Source organism: Vicugna pacos, chromosome 6 (assembly GCF_048564905.1).
Source record: "Vicugna pacos chromosome 6, VicPac4, whole genome shotgun sequence".
Classification (NCBI taxonomy): domain Eukaryota; kingdom Metazoa; phylum Chordata; class Mammalia; order Artiodactyla; family Camelidae; genus Vicugna; species Vicugna pacos.
This window is the reverse complement of record NC_132992.1, coordinates 33,812,818-33,831,593: the sequence shown is the minus strand read 5'-3', so window position 1 is coordinate 33,831,593 and position 18,776 is coordinate 33,812,818. Positions and strand designations below refer to the sequence as shown.

The 18,776-nt window shown below is 54.2% G+C and overlaps 1 protein-coding gene and 1 non-coding gene across 3 annotated transcripts; one reads left to right on the top strand and one right to left on the bottom strand.

The window, feature by feature from the left end:
- Positions 1-1,693: 1,693 nt before the first annotated feature.
- Positions 1,694-1,766, top strand: TRNAD-AUC (transfer RNA aspartic acid (anticodon AUC)). Its single transcript has one exon. It is a non-coding gene; the product is annotated as a tRNA-Asp (tRNA).
- Positions 1,767-4,519: 2,753 nt separating this feature from the next.
- NFATC4 (nuclear factor of activated T cells 4) lies at positions 4,520-13,787 on the bottom strand. 2 transcript variants are annotated; one of them, XM_072962864.1, is made up of 10 exons: positions 13,427-13,787; positions 11,228-12,323; positions 9,624-9,786; positions 8,837-9,036; positions 8,340-8,512; positions 7,742-7,882; positions 6,825-6,880; positions 6,450-6,576; positions 5,987-6,247; positions 4,520-4,939 (listed from the first exon to the last, which is right to left on the bottom strand). In XM_072962864.1, exons 1-10 carry the CDS (start codon positions 13,524-13,526, stop codon positions 4,872-4,874), a joined length of 2,385 nt encoding a protein of 794 aa, XP_072818965.1. In that variant the 5' UTR covers positions 13,527-13,787; the 3' UTR covers positions 4,520-4,871. The 2 variants fall into 2 exon arrangements, with proteins under 2 accessions (XP_072818965.1, XP_006217357.1); XM_006217295.4 differs by having other exon boundaries at positions 5,666-6,247; positions 13,427-13,782.
- Between the last annotated feature and the right edge of the window lie 4,989 nt (positions 13,788-18,776).

Below are 18,776 nucleotides of genomic sequence, written 5' to 3'. Positions count from 1 at the left end.
ATGTTAACCCATATATATATATATATATATATATATATATATACACACACACACACACTATACCTATATTTATCTCTGAATCTATTTGTGTGTGTATCTAGATATTTATGGATTATAGATCTATATGTAGGGATATTTACATAACTCTATTACATAAATTCTGTAGTATTATATAGATATGTAGACATAGACAAAGACATATACAGAATGAGTATGAGTTCATAATGATATCTCCAATTTGAATCCAGCAACACAGGGTTTATTCTAACCTTCCACCCTTTGCCCCCACAGCATGCCAACCACCCTCCTTTCTCTGACAGTGAGACATCTACCTCCCATTAGCTACAATGTATTTACTTATTTGTTCAACACTAGTTCACAGTTAAGTAGTTCCAGAATTTTTAACCTGTAACAAATTTGCCAGCTATACTCTTCACATATGGTTCCTTTCGTATTTAGCCTTACAGTATCCAGTCAAAACATTGTTTTCCAAAATTACTAAGTTTAGATCCTTTCCCCACATCACCACCACATTTTCCATGTATATTTCTAATTCACTTAGATTCATATGTTACACTATGCATTCTATCTTAGGATTGAATGACTTTAACATTTTTTTATATAGTCAAGTTCTGTCTTTGTAGAGTTCTATGGATTTTGACAATGGCATAGAGTCATGTATTCACCATTGTGATATCACACAGAAGAGTTCCATCACCCCGAAAATCCTCATGTGCTATCCCTCTGCAATCAGCTACTCCTTGTCTCTAAGCATTCCCTCTGCAACCACTGATCTGTTTTCTGTCGCTATCATTTTGCCTTTCCCAGAATATCGTAGAAATAGGATCACACAAAATATAGGCATTTTTGAGCCTGGCATTTGAGTTCTTTCACTTAACAAAGTGCATTTAATATTTGTCTATATTGTTGGAAGGTATAGCTCAATGGTAGTGTGCATGCTTAGCATGCATGGGGTCCTGGGTCCAATCCCCAGTACCTCCATTAAAAACAAACAAGCCTAATTACCTCTCCCCTGAAATTAAAAATATATATATGTGTCTATATTGTTGCATGAGTCAATAGTTCATTAATTTTTATTGCTGAGTAGTATTCCACTGTATAGATGCACTACAGTTTACTCACCTACTGAAGAACATCTTTTTTTTCCATTTGGGGTTGATTATGAATAAAACTGCTACAAACATTTGGCAACAGGTTTTTCTTGTGGACATAATTTTTTATTCACCAGGGTCAATATGTAGGGGAGAGATTTCTAGTGGTGTCACATGGCAAGCCTATGCTTAGTGTTATAAAGAATGGCCAAACCGTTAATATGTCTCTTCAGTTGCTAATAGTCTGTAAGTTCCTTCTCCATCTCCTTTTTTATTTTTCCTTTTCTTTTCCTGAGATGTTTTGTGGAAGCAACCAGACGCTGAGGCCACAAAAACCAGCTCCCCCCAAAGCCCCAAACCCCTGCACACTTCCCACATCTGGAGTTTCCAGGAGGTGCATGAGATGCCATTCCTCTGCAGCCTTCTTCAGGACGCTCACAAAGTCTGGCAGCAGTCTCCACCGCATCACAGAACTGCTCCAGGCAGAGGCCACACCCATCTGGAAGGCTACCCAATATGCTCTCCCCAGGTGTATTAGCAGCTCAGAGATCCAGCCAGAGGAGAAGACTCTGGGGCAAGAGGGAGGGTATAGCTCAGTGGTAGAGTGTGTGCTTATCATGCTTGAGGTCCTGGGTTCAATCCCCAGTACCTCTACTAAAAAACAAATAAATAAACCTAATTACCACCACCACCCCCACCACCCACCCCCACCAAAAAACAGACAAAAGAAAAAGAAAGACATTAGTTGAAAGTTCTGGGGCAGCTGCTCCTGCATGGAGCTCCAGGCTGCCCCTAGACCATCTCAGCGTGTCCATGGAGCAAGATAGAGCCAGGCAAGGGGAAAGGTGAGCTGCAATGTCAGGAATGTATGTGCCCTTCCCCTCCCCTAAGTACACTTTTCCAGGTGACCTTCCACCCAGAGCAGCCCAGACAAGACCTGTGAGAAGAGGGCAGGGAGCTGTTTTAGAGTCTGGAGAGGGAAGGAGTGACACTGAATTGAAGATGACTCTAGCTCTCAAACTTTCCTGTGCCGAAGAATCACCCAGGGTGCCTTGTAAAATGCAGAGACCTAGGCCTGCCCCCAGAGAATATAACTGAATGGCTCATGGGTTGCCTAGGAATCTGTATTAAAAACAAAAAATTTTAAATAAATAAACCCCCAAACCCTCCCTAATGACTCAAATGCAAATAATCTCAGACCACACTTTGAGAAATGTTGGCCAAGAAAGTCTTTTCTGGCAAATACTGAAGGGCCAGCCTTCTTCCCCTCCCTCTCCCAACTCCAGCCTCCGGGAGCTAGATGTCTGTAGGGACCTGGGAAGAGACAGCGACCCTGGGAGGCTGACACACACCAGGATTCCAATGGGAAGAGGGGTTAGGCCTGCAAAGCGTGGGCCCAGAGAGCAGAACAAGGCCCCGGGAGAGCCGTCGCAGGGGAGCAGATGCAGGCTCTACCCGAGTAAAGTTCTGGGGCAGATCTATTGTACCCTCCCAGAGTAACGCCCACCGTCCGGTGGGAAAGCTCCCATTGCCCTTGGATAAGTACGTTTCCTGCCATCCAGCAGGGGCCCCTCAGAACCCAGCCCCTGCTTCCCTCTCTGGTCCCCACTCACAGCCCCCCACTTCCAGAACTTAACCGGTTCAGCAAGCATGCCAAGCCATGTTTGTTTGCCTCTCTTCTCCAGGACAGGGCCTGCCCAGTGGCTCTTCCTGGCCTGCCCTTCCCTTACCCTTGGCCCAATCAATTTCCAGTCCTGCTTCAGGTCCCAGTCTGGAAGTCACCCCCTGAAGTTCTCTTTGACCCCCACAGCTGGATGGAGTGCCCCTGCTCTCTGCTCCTTCTGGACCCCCCATCAAAATTGTTCACTCCCCCTGCCCAAGACCTGACATACTCTCTGTACAAGAAATAGTTACTAAGTTGAATTGTTGAGTTATAATAAGCTGTTTTCTTACTGTCGTCCCTGAGGCTACAAGGTCCTCCAGGACTCGCTGGCTGGTATTCAGCAGCTGCACAATAAATGCCTGGCAATGACCAAATGGAAGTGCCCTGGCAGAATGGGAAACGGTCTGCCTTAGGAGGCAGCGACTCCCCATCGCTACAGCCTTCACAGAGGCTGACAGGCCCCTTGTCAGAGATCTCGGAGTGGGAGCTGAGGAGTGCTGGCTCGGCCACGGCCACACGCGCCAGGTCCCTCCTGCTGTGGAGAGCACAGGGTGATGACACTGGCCCTGCTGCAGTGTACCTTTAAAAAGCAGCCAAGGCCCAGCAAGCCAATCACTTGATGGTTCGCAGCAGTTTGTGTTCAGGGAGATAAAGGAAATTCATCGCAAAGCAGCAATGACCAGACCAGGGATCATCCTGGTTCTCCTGTCTTCCATTCCAGAGCCAGCTTCTGTTACACCCAACCCTGAACACAGGGGTACTTGCCAGTTCTGTCAGACACACTGGACATAGAGAAGCCCCACCAGCCTGGAGGTGAGGCAAGCTTCCCAAGTACTAATGCCCTGAGTATCTTGGGGGTACGGCCCAAGGCAGCTGGACCGGCGGTACTCAGGGCCTCCTGTGTGCAAGGCTCTCCAGGAGCAGGACAGACAAGGTCTGACTCTCCCCAACCCGCCAGGGACTTGGTCCCCTCAGCTGTTAAGATGGGGCACAAATCAGGTTTCCAGGCGGGGCCTGTCAGTGGTGACATATGGGAATGCAAGATGGGATGGACCTCAGGCAGTGCCCTGAACCCCAGGGCAGGTGGCAGTCAGAGCTTCTGGGAATCTGCCTGGCCTTCTGTAGTCTACCTCTGAAGCACAGATCTTTCCAGAATGTCTTCACAGTCCCCGCAAATGGGAGAATCCAGAGTGTGGATAGACACATGCCAGCCCTCCCTCAACCCCTACCCTGCTCCAGGGAGCTAAGCCTCAGGGGCCTGAGCCTCGGGGGTTAGGGTGCCTGAGGGGGAGCTGGGGACCAGAGCCCAGGAGTGAAGCATTCAACCTGCTGCTGGTAGCTGTGTGCTGTTGAGCAGCCCCCTTTCCGCTTCTGAGCCTTAGAGGCCTCCTTTGTAAATGAGGGAGAGGGACTAGACTGATGTTTCCTGAACTTGGCTATGAATCAGAATCATCTGGATGGTGGCAAAAGAGAGGAACTTGAAAGTACACAGATTTCCCCAAAGCTCCTAAAGAAACCTGAATCCCCAGGGAGGAGAGACCTATAGCCCTGGCCCCCAAACTTGCCCAGTTAGGGAACCTCTGGGGCCCTTCAGACACTCGCCGGTCCCCTGCACTGAGACTCACGGGGACGCAGTGTTTCCAGCCACATCCCATCTCTTCCCAGGTGCTAAGCCTCCTGCGGCCAGGGCTAGAGTAAGCTGCCCATCTCTCTCTCTCTCTCCAAAGAGTTCCGGAGCCTGAAGCACTAGTCAGTGAGTGGTTTATTATCCACCAGCCTGTCTCCAGCCTCCCAGTACCGTGGCCTGTACAGTCTAGACACGACCTGCACTCCAGTCCTCCAGTCTTCACACCCAGCCCCCACCCAGGGTCCACCCCCAGCCCAGTCCTCCACACTCTCCCTCCCCCAGCCCTCCAAGGCAGCACCAGGCCTGGGGGCCACACCTCAGCTGGAGTAAGGGAGGGCAGGGGAGAGGAGGCGAGAGCTTCCGGGTAAAGGAGAACCAGACTGGCCCGCAAGCTTCTGGAGCCACCACCCCAGGATGCCGGGAAAGTGGGCAGGGAGAGGGGAGAGGGGCTGGGGTGCCAGGCGACGGTTCAGGCAGGAGGCTCTTCTCCAGGAGGCGCAGGGAAGCCACTCAGGTCTCGGCCAATGATCTCACTCACTGTAAAGGAGGGGCAGTTGAGAGACTGGGCTGGGGGCAGGCCGCCTCCTTTTCCAGAGACCCCCAATCCACTCCAGACAGGCCTCTGTCTAGGATGCCACCAGGCTCCTCCTGCACTGGCCTCCCTTCCACTGGGCCTCAGTTTCCCCAAAGTCCTGACACCTGCTCTCAATCAAATCTTGCTCAACTCCATCCCTGGGGGCTCCCAGGCCCCATGCCAGCCCCTTCCTGCTCACTCTCAGCCTGCAACATCAGGGCAGCAGGACCAGAGGTGGGTGGAGCCAGTGCGAGGAAGGAGAGGGGAAACAGGGAGGCTCCTCCTGAGCAACCCAGACCACAGTCACCACATTAGGGGGACACTGGGAAAACACGCTTGCCTGGGACCTCAGCAAGCCATGGCCCCTCTCTGAAACTCAGGGCCTGAATCTGCAAATTGAGGGAGTCAGGTTGAACGATCATGAAGGTCCTTCTAGCCCTGAGACTTCTGTGATCTGGGGCAGAGGGTAGAGGCAGGAGAAGGGCCGGGCAGCTATTCCACGGACCCTTCAGAATTCAGTTAACTGGATTCAGGTGGCCACACGCACCAAGCACTTTCCCCCAGAGGCCCTCCAACTGGCCCGAGGACCACGGATGCCCAGTCTCTGGGAAGTCAAGCTCCAGCCCTCAGCAAACACGCAGCGCAACCTCTTGCACACACACACTCGCAGCCCCCGGTCCCACACCCACCTTCCTCCAGCGTGATACCCTGGATAGGGACACTGTCTCGGAAGCCGCTGCCGTAGCCACCCCTGGATTTCTCCTGCTCCGGAGCCCCCTCCCCAGGGCCATAGCTTGGCCCTACCTCATTGTATCCCTCAGCAGGTGGGGGATGAACAGCACTCTGGGGAGGGAAGGGGCCTTCAAGTGGTGGGGATGAAGGCAGTGGAGGCCGGAAGGGGGCTGGGGGAGGGAAGGGCAGCCCCAGGGGGAAAGGGGAGCCCCGTCCTCCATAGGGGCCACTAGGGAAGGGCCGGGGAAGGAAGGAGACTGGAGGTGGGCGGGCACAACCTGTGGTACCCCCAGTCTCAGGGAACATCCGCAGGCCGGGTCTGTAGGATGGTGGGGGCCCCGTCTGGGGGTACAGAGGGGGCGTCCCATAGCTGAAGCCTTCTGACAGGTAAGGAGTTTCGTAAGCAGGGTCTTCATGGGAATAGGAGGGGTAGGGGGGCCTGGGTGGTGAGAAGTCCATGTCAGAGCCAAAGGGGGGGCCCGATGCTGAAGGGAAGCCCCGGAGAGATGCATCCGGTAGAGGCTCCTCCTTGAAGATCACTGGGTGGATGGGAAGTGGGAGGACATGCTGGTGAGAGGGCTGGCAGTCTCCCCACTGCACATCCTCCCACCATCTTTCCATCTTCTGGGTTTCATCCAGCCCTTGGCCCCTCATGATGGGGGAAGGGAGGGCACTGCATCCCTCAGCCCTGCCTCAGCCCCCATATCCCGACACCCCCACCATGGCTGTCCCAGAGCGCACCAGGCAGGAATTTAAAACTCTGGGTAGGACTGCGCTTCCTCCGCCCATTGGAGACATAAAAGTAGACCTGGACTGGCCGGGACACCCTCTTGTTGCTGTACTCGGGGATGGTCAGGGTCAGCGTTACCTGGGGAAGAGGAGAGGGAGAGGCAGGGAGCCCTCAGGTATCGAGGCTCAGCCCAGCCCTTCTCAGTGCCCAAACTCCACCTCTTGGACTTTTCCATTCACAAAGGAGCAAAGTTCATCCCCTAGAGATGTCCCTGTTTCCAGAGTGGCCAGGTTGCTCCTCCAGAAAAGAACAGGTAGCTTCTGGAGAGCTGGTTGAGCATTTCCTGACTTCTCCCATCCCCTCACCCAGGGTGGGGAGGCTGGTACCTCATTGCTCTGCAGTCTGTTCACTGTGGCCTCCTCCTCCCACTGCAGCTTTCCATCTGTGCCGGAAGAACAGGGAGCTCCACGTCAGCTCCATGGCCCCTGCCCCCTGCCCCCTGCCCAGGCCTCTGCCCCTTCCCCTCCTGCTGGAGCCAAGGCCAGACTCAGAAGGTCCCTACAAGACCTGGCTCACAGAGGAGCCCACTGCATGTTTACGCGATCGAATGGAACAGGCAGGGTTTAAAATTGTCTTTAAGATCTAGAGCTGCAAACTGATGCCAAGAGAAATGGCAGGGTCATTCCAGGGACCAGAAGCAACTCTTGACCCTCCCACCCAAGTCCAATCTCCCCTCCCATGATAGAGCTAGAAGGAAATTCCAAGGTAAGAAAGTGTCCCAGCTTGAAGGGAGGCAATGAGACCCCAAGTTCCATGACCCCTGACTCTGCTCTGATGTGGCCCCAGGGTGCTAAATTTGAATGTAGGGGCTGAGGCTCCTGGTGTGCAGGATTGGGGGGGCAGATGCCTCAGGTTGGTGGGTGTGCCTGGTACCCCTCAGTCTTCCTTGCAGCTCCATCCTGAGGCACCTTACAGGCTCTAATAATCATAGCTGTGCCCCCAGTCCTGTAACTTAGGAGGGGCTCAGAGTGGGGCTGTGAGGATGTAAAATCACCTCTTCCCTTCTCCTTATCTTCCCTATCCACACAGGGGTAAATCAGCTCAAAGCTGTCTCCTCTTTAATAAAAAGAATGTGGATTTCTTACATGTATTCTCCATCCTGAGCATTTCAGATGGCTCTTATACACACAGGAAGCATACACTATGATAGGAAGGGCAGTCTATCTGTCCTGTTTTACAGATAAGGAGACCAAGCCCCTTGTAAGCTCCTCCTGCCTGCCCTCCCCCAGCCCTGCATACTCACCAGGGCCCCTCTCGATGAACACCACCTTGGAGTCTGGCAGGAAGTTGGAGCCAGTCAGCACTAGTTCCTCCCCTCCTCTCACGGAGCAGGCGCTGGGGCTATAGGCCTCCACTTGGGGCAGCTCCTGGGCCGAGCGCTGGGCTGCAGAGCAGGGCAGGAAAGGCCTGGCTGGGCTGGCTAGGCAAGAGGACAGCCTCCTGCACCACCATCCTCCCGGGAATAGCTGTCACAGGGCCCTGGGGGAGCCCTCCTCAGTGACAGACACACAAGAAAAACAACCATCTCCCTGGGCTCACACAGACTGTTAGGAACCACTCCTGGGCAGAGAGAGAGAGATGAACAGGGCAGGCCAGGGAGCTATGCAAGCAAGTGCAACGGGCCACCCAGGGCCAGATGGAGGACCAGGTCCCTCTGGTCCAGCCCAGAGACAGAATCTGCAGCAGGGGCAGTAGAACACTTCCCACATCCCATTCATGATAGAAATAAGGGCTGGGTCCTTTACAAAGCTACCCGGGACCAGCGGGGCACAGCACACCAGGCAGAGGGGATGGGGAGACAGACCAGAGACAGAGAGATGGCACAGGGCCTCTTTGCTCACAGCACTCAATGGGAACCGATGCTGTCTGCACCGAGACGACCTTTCCGCTGCCCTGGGGCACGTGTACCCGGAATACCAGCCGCACACGTGTGTTCTTGCGCCCAATGTCCGTCTCACCCTTCCTCAGCTCAATGTCTGAATTCCGAAGCTTCAGGATCCCAGCACAGTCAATGCTGAAGGCAAAGAATGGAAGGCAAGCCCTCCTAGCTGACACCAGAACGGTGATGTCCCCCAGGAGGTAAGCCCCCACCCTCCATCCAAAGCCCTGAATGACCTTCTCTGGGAGATTAGAGGGGCCTACTTTAACCCAGAGATGGCCTTTCCAGAGTGCCCCCCAGCTGCGAGGTTCTCTCCTAGACGGTGAGAAGGCCTGACACCGGCTCCTAGAGAAAATGTCTAACTCTTTTGGGAAGAGGAAGAGTGGGCCTAGCTTAGCCCCCTTGGGAAAGGCTAGTCCTAAAGCCTGAGGACTAAAGGGAAGAGGAGTGGGAACCTACTTGGCTGCCATGTTGTTCTCAGGAAGCAGGGTCATCTCCAACACCTTGGTACCACTGACTACAGCTTCATAGCTGGCTGTGGCCACCATCTTGCCCGTGATACGGTGCACCTGATAGAAGGCGTGAGGCCGCAGGTTCCTCTCATCTGCAGTGCCGATGAACATCTGTAGGGTCAGTGGCTTCTCACTGTAGCCTAGGAGCTGGCAGAGGGAGACAGAGGCCAACCAATTGAAATCCCCACTGTCTCATCCTTCATCCATCCCTAAGTTTTCAGTCCACCAGGGGGTGAGGAGTGAAAGATAAAGGATATCCTGGAAGGGATTCCCAGGGGGAATTGGGTACCAGTGATGGAGAAAACATGGCCTGGAGTTTAGTGTTATTCTTGGAATAAGGGCCAAACTGGGCTGGGCAAAGGGGAAAATCTTCCAAGGGAGACTGGCCCAACTCAACAGAGACAACCTAACTTCCAGTGAACTTTGCCCTCAGCCTAACCCTTCCCCCACATCTGGCAGGCCACCATTTTCCGGAGTAGACAGGAGGCTGGTGTCCCATGGGATAAGAGGAGTGGGGGTGGAGGGACAGAGAAATAGAAAGTATATCCGGGTCCTTGAAGTGCACCCTTCCTCCCCCAACACCAGTCCCTCCTCCAGGCCGCCTACAGGGTCATTGCTGAGAGGGAGTGTGGGAAAGGGCAGTGCCATGGGTCTGCACAGCTGGGGCCCATCTGCAGGGATCTGGGATTGGAGAGGAGAGAGGCTATCAATCAGACCTGGCCTCTGCCCCTTACCTTGACGACAGGGTGACCACCAGGGGCAGCTTTGACAGCTCCCCGGCTGCCCTCTGTCTCGTAGTGGGCCCGGTGGTGGGCTCTAGGCTGCACCTCAATTCTCAGCTCCAGCTGCTCATACTGGCTGGGTAGAGGCCAGTCCAACGGTGGGAGGGCAGAGGTCCTGGGTAGACATCGACAGAAGAGCACTGATTACCTGCAGCCTCAGACCCCGGTCAGGGCAGCCCTGGGTCCCAGCTCCCTGGGATGTGAGGGAGGAAGCAGGGTGGGTGTGGGAGGAAGGAAGTCAAAGCAGGAATAAAACACTCCAAAACCCCAGATGCAGGGGAGACAGGGGACTGGCCCCTCAGAGCCCCTTGAGGGTGAGGAGGATGAGGAAGATGGCACCAGACTGATAGTCCCTTCTTCACAGCTCTGAGCACAGGATCTGAGTTGGCAAGGGTTCCCCTGGAAACAAAAGAACCCCAAGCACATTCTAACCCCTAGGCCTTCATGGGAAGGGTTACGTAGCAAAGCACTACTTCAGACCAGAAAAGGTCTCAGAGATTAACCTCTTTGTGATACAAATAAAGAAACTGAGGCCCAGAGAGTAGAACGTAGTGGGCTGAGCAAGCCAGCAACTGACAGCTGGGACTGAGCAATCCCTTCCCAGGCCAGCGCCGATTTTGCTAGCTGGGGCTGGACAGGTGAGTTCCAGAGAGCTGGGGTTACAGATACACAACTCTCCTGTAGTGAGCACCTAGTTACCCTAGGCCAGGGGCTCTCAGTTGGTAATTGCCCCTGGGGTGATACTTGGCAATTTCTGGAGACATTTTCAGTTGTCACAAGCAGGGCAAGAGGTGCTAGCTACTAACATCTAGTGGACAGAGGCCAGGATGCTGCTAAACATTCTGCCACGCCCAGCACAGCCACACACAACAAAGAAGGATCCAAAGGAATATTAAAATAACAGTAGGGGTGAAGTTGAGAAATTCTGCCCTACAGGAACCCAGAGGAACAGGTGCTACAGTTTCTTTCTCCCAGGAAACTTTTGTGGATGGAGCCAGCTTGATTTGACATCCAAAGTTTAAGATTACTGAAATAGACAGGGTTCTTTGAGAATGAAAGAGGTAGAAGAACCGCAAGAACTGGTTGTTTTAATATGAACTCTTTGACTTGCAAATACATGCTATTTTATTCAAATTGAGCAGGTATACTTTTAAGCCACAAAGCAGGCCCTAGAAATTAATAGTGAAGGGGGACTTCCTGCTGCCCATTGTAGGGCTGAAATCCAGCCCATGTTCCAGCACAGAGCTAGGGGCAGAGGGTACCCTAGAGGAATTCCTCCTTTACCTATGTGGTCCTTCTTGGATTTGGAGGGACTTACTCTAATTGATCCACAGGGACTGACTGTCCTTTTGCAAATCATCTGTCCAAAGGGGGTGTTTTTTTTTTTTTAATTCTCCCTAAAACTGAGTAGATGGCAGCAACCAAGTTGGTAGCAGATTCTCTTTTGAAATTTCAAGGGCAAAGAACTAGGACCTTTTTTGAAACCCATCCCTTGACCCTCCTGCTCTCTGGGTGAGATGGCTGGAGATGGCGGCAAGGCCAGTCACAACTCTCACCTGAAGATAGGGCTGTGTCCCCCAATCCGGGCCTTGGACCAAGCCAGTGGGGAGGGTACTGCCAGGTAGTCCATGCCGGCCACCTCCTTCCGAGGACCCCCAGCAGGGGGCCCGGCCTCCTCTACTCCCGAAGGCAGCTTCCCATTGCATGGGGCAGGCTCCTCAGATCGAGGCAAGGCCACCGCCTGCTCGCTGGAAGTCCTCCGGGTCTTCTGGGGGATACTCTCAGCCGGTGGGGCCCCCACGTAGTCAAAGGGGCCAGGAGAGCCAGGGTCCCGGGCCAGAGGTAATGGGGGTGGTGGAGGTGGCTCAGGCCCCTCCTCTCCTAGGCTGCCTCTGCGGGACAGAGCTGGGGAGGCCGAAGATGGGGTTCCAGAGCTGGAATAGCGCCGCTTGCCACATGGAGAGGCAGGTCTTGGGGAGGCTGGGGTAGGCCCAGGTGCACTGAGGAGTAGCCAGCTATCCTCTGGCCCCCGGCCTCCAGGGCTTGGACCATACAGGCTCCAGGGGTCTTCAGGGGTCCACGGCCTAGGGGAGGCCCGGGGCGAGGGCAGCGGAGAGCCCAGGCCAAAGCGGGAGGCCGCCTCATTTAGCTCAGACTCCACCTCATCGCAGGCTGCATACAAGGCTGCCTCATCGGAGGCATCTGAGAAGAAGCTCCAGGAGGACAGACTGCTGCTGCCAGGGCTCGGGCTGAAGAAGGGGCCCCCGCCCTGGCCCCCTGCCTCTCGATAGCCTCCAAAGCCTTCTGGTGGGGGGTAATCCCTGGGGGAGCCGTCCCCCCAGGCATCAGGGTTGTCCTCCAGTGTGGCTGGCGTGTCGGGAGTGGGAGAGATAGAGGTGATGCGGATGCTGGGGCACTCAAGAACACGGCCTCCCCCAGCACCCCCAGCTCCCCCTCCCGGCCCTGCCAGCCTCACTGACCGGGCTGGCTGGCTCTCCCAAGTGCCAGGTGAGGGGGCTGGACGAGGTGGTGGGGAGTGCATGCCAGGCCGAGGGGGTGGTGGCCGGGGAATGCCGATGGGGGCAGCGCCATAGGGAGGGGGCTCCCCCAGGGCCAGACGGCAGCATGGTGGGGCGTCCTCTGAGTCCAGTTCTGTCAAAATGGGAAAGGAGGGAGACAGAGAGAGGGATGACACAGGAGATGGGGAGAGAGAAGCAGGTGAGACGTCTGGGTTCTTTGAGTGGGCAGCCTCCCAGGTCCTGTATGCCACCCCCTCCTCGCAAAGAGGGTTCTCTGAGATGGCCTTCAGAACCACAAAGACAAAAGCAGAGTTAGACTTGGGAAGGTGGAGGAGATAGGTCCAGACGTGCCAGGTCTTTTCCCACTCAGAGAACCTCACTCTCTGAGCTCCTGGCCCTGGGACCTGGGGTACCAGACAGGGCGGGTCTTTAGGTGAGGGAGGTGGGTCGAGAGGGGCTGGAACTGGGCCTGGAGGCGTGTTTAGGGAAGCAGTGGGCTGGGCTGGGGGCGACTCACACATGAACCCAATTAGCAGCGGTTCCCAAACCCCCAAACGGCGCTGGCAGGAGCCCCAGTTGCCATCGCAACGGTGGTCAGGGGAAGGGGGGCTCCAGGGCTGTGATGACGAGGGGAGGTGGCTCCTCCCTCGCTCCCCCCAGTCTGGGGGCGGGGGTGCAGCCGAGGGGGTGCTGCAAGCCGGGGGGGGGGCGAGGGCGGGGGGCGGGTGCCGGCAGCGCGGATTCCGTGCGAGCGGCAGCCGCCGCCCCCGGCTCAATCCCCGCCATCTGCCTCTCATTGCGGCCAGACGGGGGAAGGGGGAGGGGCGCCCTGGCGGGCCCTGAGAGCGCCCCCAGCCCCCGGCGTCCAGTCTGCGGGCCCAGGGCTCGACCCCCAAGGGGCAAACTCCAGAGCCCAACCTCCCCTTCCCCTGGCGGCGCCCGGGGCTCACGGGACCGCAGTTCCCGCCCGCCCCCCATCCCAGTGACAGTCGGCCCAGCCGAGAGGCGGCGCGCAGCCAACGGCACCCCCACCCCCACCCTAGTCACGACCTAAAAAGGAGAAAGTGGTGCCCGGCCCCCAGCCTCACCTCCGCAGACCCCCGAGCCCCGGGACTCCCTTCAACCACTGATCCCCTCATCTCTCACCCCAGGCTCGCTGCCCTAAAGTCCCCAGACTCAGGATCCCTGCGCCCTTCCCTCACAGATCCCAAGACCCCTTCCCAGCCCCGCACTAACCTTCCCCGGACCCCCCCGCACCCAGCGGGGGGGCCTCCTTTTCCTCCCCGAACACCAGCTTAAATTCCAGCTCCTCATCCTCGCAGCTCGCTGCCCCCATCGGTCCGGCCAGACCCCCCCAGGTCCTGGTCTGGGTGGGAGGGGTGATCTCAGGAGGCTTCAGTATCTTGACCCGTGGCTCCCTCCCTCCCTGCTCTTAGACGCCCCCTCCTCTGCCGCTGCCGCCTCCCTCTGGACGCCCCCTCGTTATTATAGAAACTTTTCCAAACTTTTTTCCCCAAACTTCTTCAAAGTGCTCCCCCCCCAGCCTGTCCCTGATTGGCTGCCCGGGATGCTCCAGCCCCTCCTCCAGGGATGAGATGGGAAAACCACGCGCCCCTTGTCCTCCCCCACCCTCCTTCCCTGTGTCCTCTCTCCAGTCCCTCCCTCCTAAAAAAAAAAAAAAAAAAGCAAAACTGAATTGGAAAACGGTCCCTCAAGCGTGGCTGGACCATAATGATGCCTATTGGCCCGCAGTTGTGACAATCATTTCCCTCAGGGAGCACTACCACCACAATCCCCAACCTAGTTTAAGTTCAGGGGCTCCGGGTCCCAACGCCTTAAAGGGGCCACATTCTGGGCCTCAATGTAGAGGGCCCATGGAAGATATTTTCTTAAGTTCTGAAGAACTGTTTAGCCAGCCGCTAGCAAGGCAGGATCACCTCTCCTCCCCTTTCCCTCCAAGCCCAAGGCCAGGCAGGCTATGGGGTGCAGAATGGCTCCAGGTTGCTCTGAAGAGGAGGCCATTCCTTTGGAGCCCCTAGCCTGAGGTCGCCCAGCAGAGGCCTTCTGAAAACCTTTGCTCTGCCGAATCAGCCCCTCCACCGGTCATCTCTCCCCATTACCCCAAAGTGAAGAACATTTAGCAGTCTTGGGCACTGTTCAAAGGTCCAAGGCCCCTAATGGGCGATGATCCAGGCCGGGCTTTACTGCTGCCCTAGTCCCAGCCACCCAGAGGGGCCATTAATTTGCCTCCGCGGGAAGTCGGCTCCCTCCTCCCTAGAACCGTAGTCTGGAAGGAATCTTAGATCCGATGGCATCCCGCTCCAGCTCTCCTGATAATCCTGGCCAGGTTTACCAGAGCCCCGGAGTCCAACAACCTGATGGGCCCCAGGGTTGGACACCTGTCACCTGGGCGGGAGGAGGAAGGAAGACTTGGACTGGAGTTTCGAGGAAAGGCAGGCATGGTGTGGCCCTGCTGTACAAGAGGGAGTTAGATCCGAGATGAGTTACTCAGGCGCCGGATTGGGGAGGTGGGAGGTGTTACCCTTTCCCCCTGCGCAAACCGTGTACTTTAAACCTCTCTAATAGGCCGCAGCGATCTTTAAATCCCTGCCGCGCAGAGCCGCGCCCCCAGGGACGCCCCAGCCCTACACCTAAAGGGTTAAGCGTCGGCCCTCGGGTCAGACGTTTACAAACACTCAGGAGCCGGGCGGGGACCGCGCCCGTTACTCTAATGAGAAACAGGCTCGGCGGGGGCCGGGGAAGAGGGGAGGGCTGGCCCGCTGGGCCCGAGCTCCGCAGCGGCCGAGGCGGCTCCCCTCCCTTCCCTCCCTTCCCTCCTGTCCTCTCTCTGGCCCACCCTGGGGACCCCCCCCCAGCCCCGGGGGACCCCAGTGACGTGCGGAGCTGCCCCGGCTGCGAGCCCTGGGCCGCGACGCCGGAGGGGCGGGGAGACGAAGCCAGGCGAGCGGGGAGAGAAGAATTTTCCGAGGCCGAGCGGGGAGGCGGCCTGGTTTGATTTTTCTTTCTTTTTTTCCCCGCTTTGGTTGGTCTCCTCAGATTACATTTCCCTTCCAGCTTCAGCTTGGAAATAAAGGAAGGAGAGACCCACGAGAAGGGAGAGCGAGGAACACCCTGAGATGGACGGCCAGCCTCCACCTAAAAGAGGGGCAGGGGGAAGCGGGAAGAGGTGGAGACCTCGACCCGTCCCCGGCACCGATCCCCCGCGCTCCCCCCACTCCCCGCCCCCCGCAGCACAAGCAGACGTGCACATTCTTTTCAAATGTCATATTTCCTTTGATCCTGGGCAGCGTTTCTCCATGTGTCTGGCTCAGCTCCTGCCCAGCCCGCCGCCTCCCCTTCTCACCACACTGTGTATTTTCCTGGAGGTCCCTCCCCCTCCTCCCAGCATCTGGAAGGCCCTGAGGGCTGGCGTTGGCGCTCATTCCCGTGGCGACTCTGGCCTCGCCCTCCAGTGACTCAATTTCCCCTCAGCGGTGGAGGCCAGGGGGTGGGTGCGGGCAGAGGAAAGAGTTGTTGAACGTAAATGTGGTACGCAAGAGCCTGCAGACTGCTTACAGTGCCAATCTTCCCTCGCGGGGAGAGCAGGGGGGCATCCCCTCGACTCTGTGAAAACCCTCGGAACTCTCTGGGCTGCAGAGGAGGGATGGAATTTATGACTTCTGCAATGTCCTGCCTGGGGAAGAGAGGGTAGTTAGGTTTAGGTTGCCCTACACTTCTGCCCCCTGGCGACGACAAAGACCCAGCCGCCTTCCCTCCCTCAGGTCGGGTTTCTCTCCAGCGGGGCATTTGTCCTCGCTCTGCTGCCCTCTAGCGCGCATACCTGAGCACAGCTCCGCTTTCTCACTGTTAGTGGAGCAGTTTGATTTCTGCTCTGCACTTACACAAGCATAGTTCAAAGGCCTTGGACGTGGACTTGTTTTTTTTTATTATTATACAAAATATGTCCTTGCCATACAAAAATATATAGTAAACTGTATATCCCCCCATTTTGTGTACATTTATTAATATATATGTATACACGTCTGCTCCTTTTATGTACATCAGACCATGTTAACAAGAGTTTTTCTTGACGTGCTTTTTTTTTCTCAGTTAGCAAACGGCTTGGATATCTTTTCTTGTCAGTACGTGTGCATCTGAAAATGGTGATAGAAGCTCCCATCTCTTCATTTGCGCGACAGAGCTAGGTCTGGAGCCAGGCTTCCTGGGTCCTTGTGCAGCGCAATTTCAACTATCCCACGTTTTACATAGGAATCTGTCTTAGAGTGGGCTCCCCACAAAAATCAGGGCCTGGGAAAAGAACAAGATGCAGGTAGTTTAGAGCAATCACAGGTACAGGAGTTGGGGACTGGAAGAATGAAACTGGGAAAGAGGGAAAGCCATCCAAAGGTAGATATGGAGCTGGTTGCCACTCTGAGCGACTGAAACAGTGTCCCACTGGGTACACTCTGTGGAGCCATACAGAAGGCGATTCAAGAGACAAGGGATATTTATTCACTCACCCTCTTGCCCAGTGGTCAAAAGTTGCCTTTTAAGTGTTGATTGCCTCACTCTTCCAGGTTTAAACGAGTGTCAGAAAATGGTAGGTGTCCCACAAGCAAAGAAGCCCCTGGGCAAGAGGCAAAAGCTGCGGGCAAGGACTGTCAGGTGACCCGGGCAAGCAGTTGGTTGCCAAAGCAATAGCTGGAGTAAAAATTGCAGTATGTCTTTGTTTCTCCAGGGTTGAAGCTAACAGTTTTCAGGTATCTCCTTCATTGAAAAAATTTAAACACAAACACTTCAAGTTTTTACATAATGTAGTTTATATTACTGCATAACGAATCACTTCCAAAACTTTGTGGCTTCAATCCATAATGATCATCTATTATCTTTCATGGATTCCGTGAGTAAGAAGTTTAGACAGGGTGAAGTGAGAAAGGCTCTTATCTGCTTCACAAAGCCTGGTGAGAATTGTCAATATGAGAATTGTCACATGTCTAACAGTTAATGTTGACCACTAGCTGAGACTTTAGCTAGGGCATTGGCTGTACCACGTACACGTGACTGCTCTGTGTGGCCTGGGCTTCCTTACAACATGGCAACATTGAGAGATCTCCAAGCAGAAGCTCCATCCTTCTTACAACCTAGTCTTGGAAGTCATTTTATGTTATTGGTCAAGGCAGTCACAAGCCCCTGACGAGAATCAAGGGGTGAGAACATAGACTCCCACCTCTGGGTAGAAGGAGTATCAATTACACTGTAAGAAAAGCAGGTAGAATTTAATAAACACATACACATAGACATCTTTAGAAAATAAAATCTCTCCCAGTCTGTTCATAACAAGCCACATCCTTCCCACACTCATCCCCTCCCTATAAGACCTCCAAGTCTCATCCCATCATGGCACCAAGTGCTGGCACAAGGGCCCAGATCTCATCACCTAGATCCTGGGCCTCAAGCCTGAGCAAATGCTGTGTAACAAACCATCCCGAGACTTATTGTTTCCTTCCAGGTAGCTATTATCTAATTGGGAGACAGGGTGTAAACATGAAAAGTTACATACTAATAAGAGAGTTTAACAATAACCAATAATTCAGGAGCTGTAACAAAGCAATTCTATCAATAAGACAAGATTGGTTGGAAGTAATAGAAACTGACTCCATATAATTTAAGCAAAGGAGGAATATACTGAAAAGAGAGATCACAGAACTAAAAGAAAAGGAGAAACAGGCTTCAGGAAGGATGAGGACCAATGGTTCTGGGAAACTAGTCATGAGGACCTGAAGCACAGTCTCTTCATGGTGCTGGACATTTTCAGTTGCTGGTGTGTACCCAGTCCTTCCTACTTCCAGGACTTCACAGATGCTGTTCCTCCTGCCTGGATCTCTCTTAACACACAACCTTCTTTGCCTAACTTCTATTCATCTCTAGATCTCAGCTATAATCTCATAGCATTCTCATAGCATTCATAAGACATATCCCAAATGTAATAACTGTGTAAATACTTGTTTAGTGTCTGTGTAACCCACTAGAGTGTAAATTCTCTGAGAGGAAACTTCTCTGTCTTATTTATCTACCAAAGTCTCTTATTTTTCCACATTTCATATGTTTAACAAACCCTAGTGGAAATAAATGAAGACCAATCAAATAAGAACAGGCAAAAGCCATTTATTCAGTTTGCTCTAGAGAGGGCGTCAGCCACCATCACTTGCATTTTGGCACAGACTCAGTCAGGTAAAGGAGTGAACGGGAAGCTTTATTGTGGGAAAAGAGGGAAGGCTTCAGGTAAATCCTGATTGGCAGCTATTGGTAGGGCATCCTATGTGATTGGTTAAAGGTACATTATTTGGTTTTCTCTGATTGGTCCTCAGTTGGAAGCAGGCATAAAACGTAGGGAAGCTGTCACTTATTAATCAAGCTTTGGCTGTTTGGGGAAGACTGTTGCAGGACTTATTGTTTGGCTTCCTAGGCTGGTTGCTAGAGATAGTGGTCTGATTTCCTACAAGTCTGACTTATAGGCTACTGTAGATAAAGGACTGGCTAATTGTTGCATATTGTAGGTCAGAATTCTATTTTTATACGTGATCTA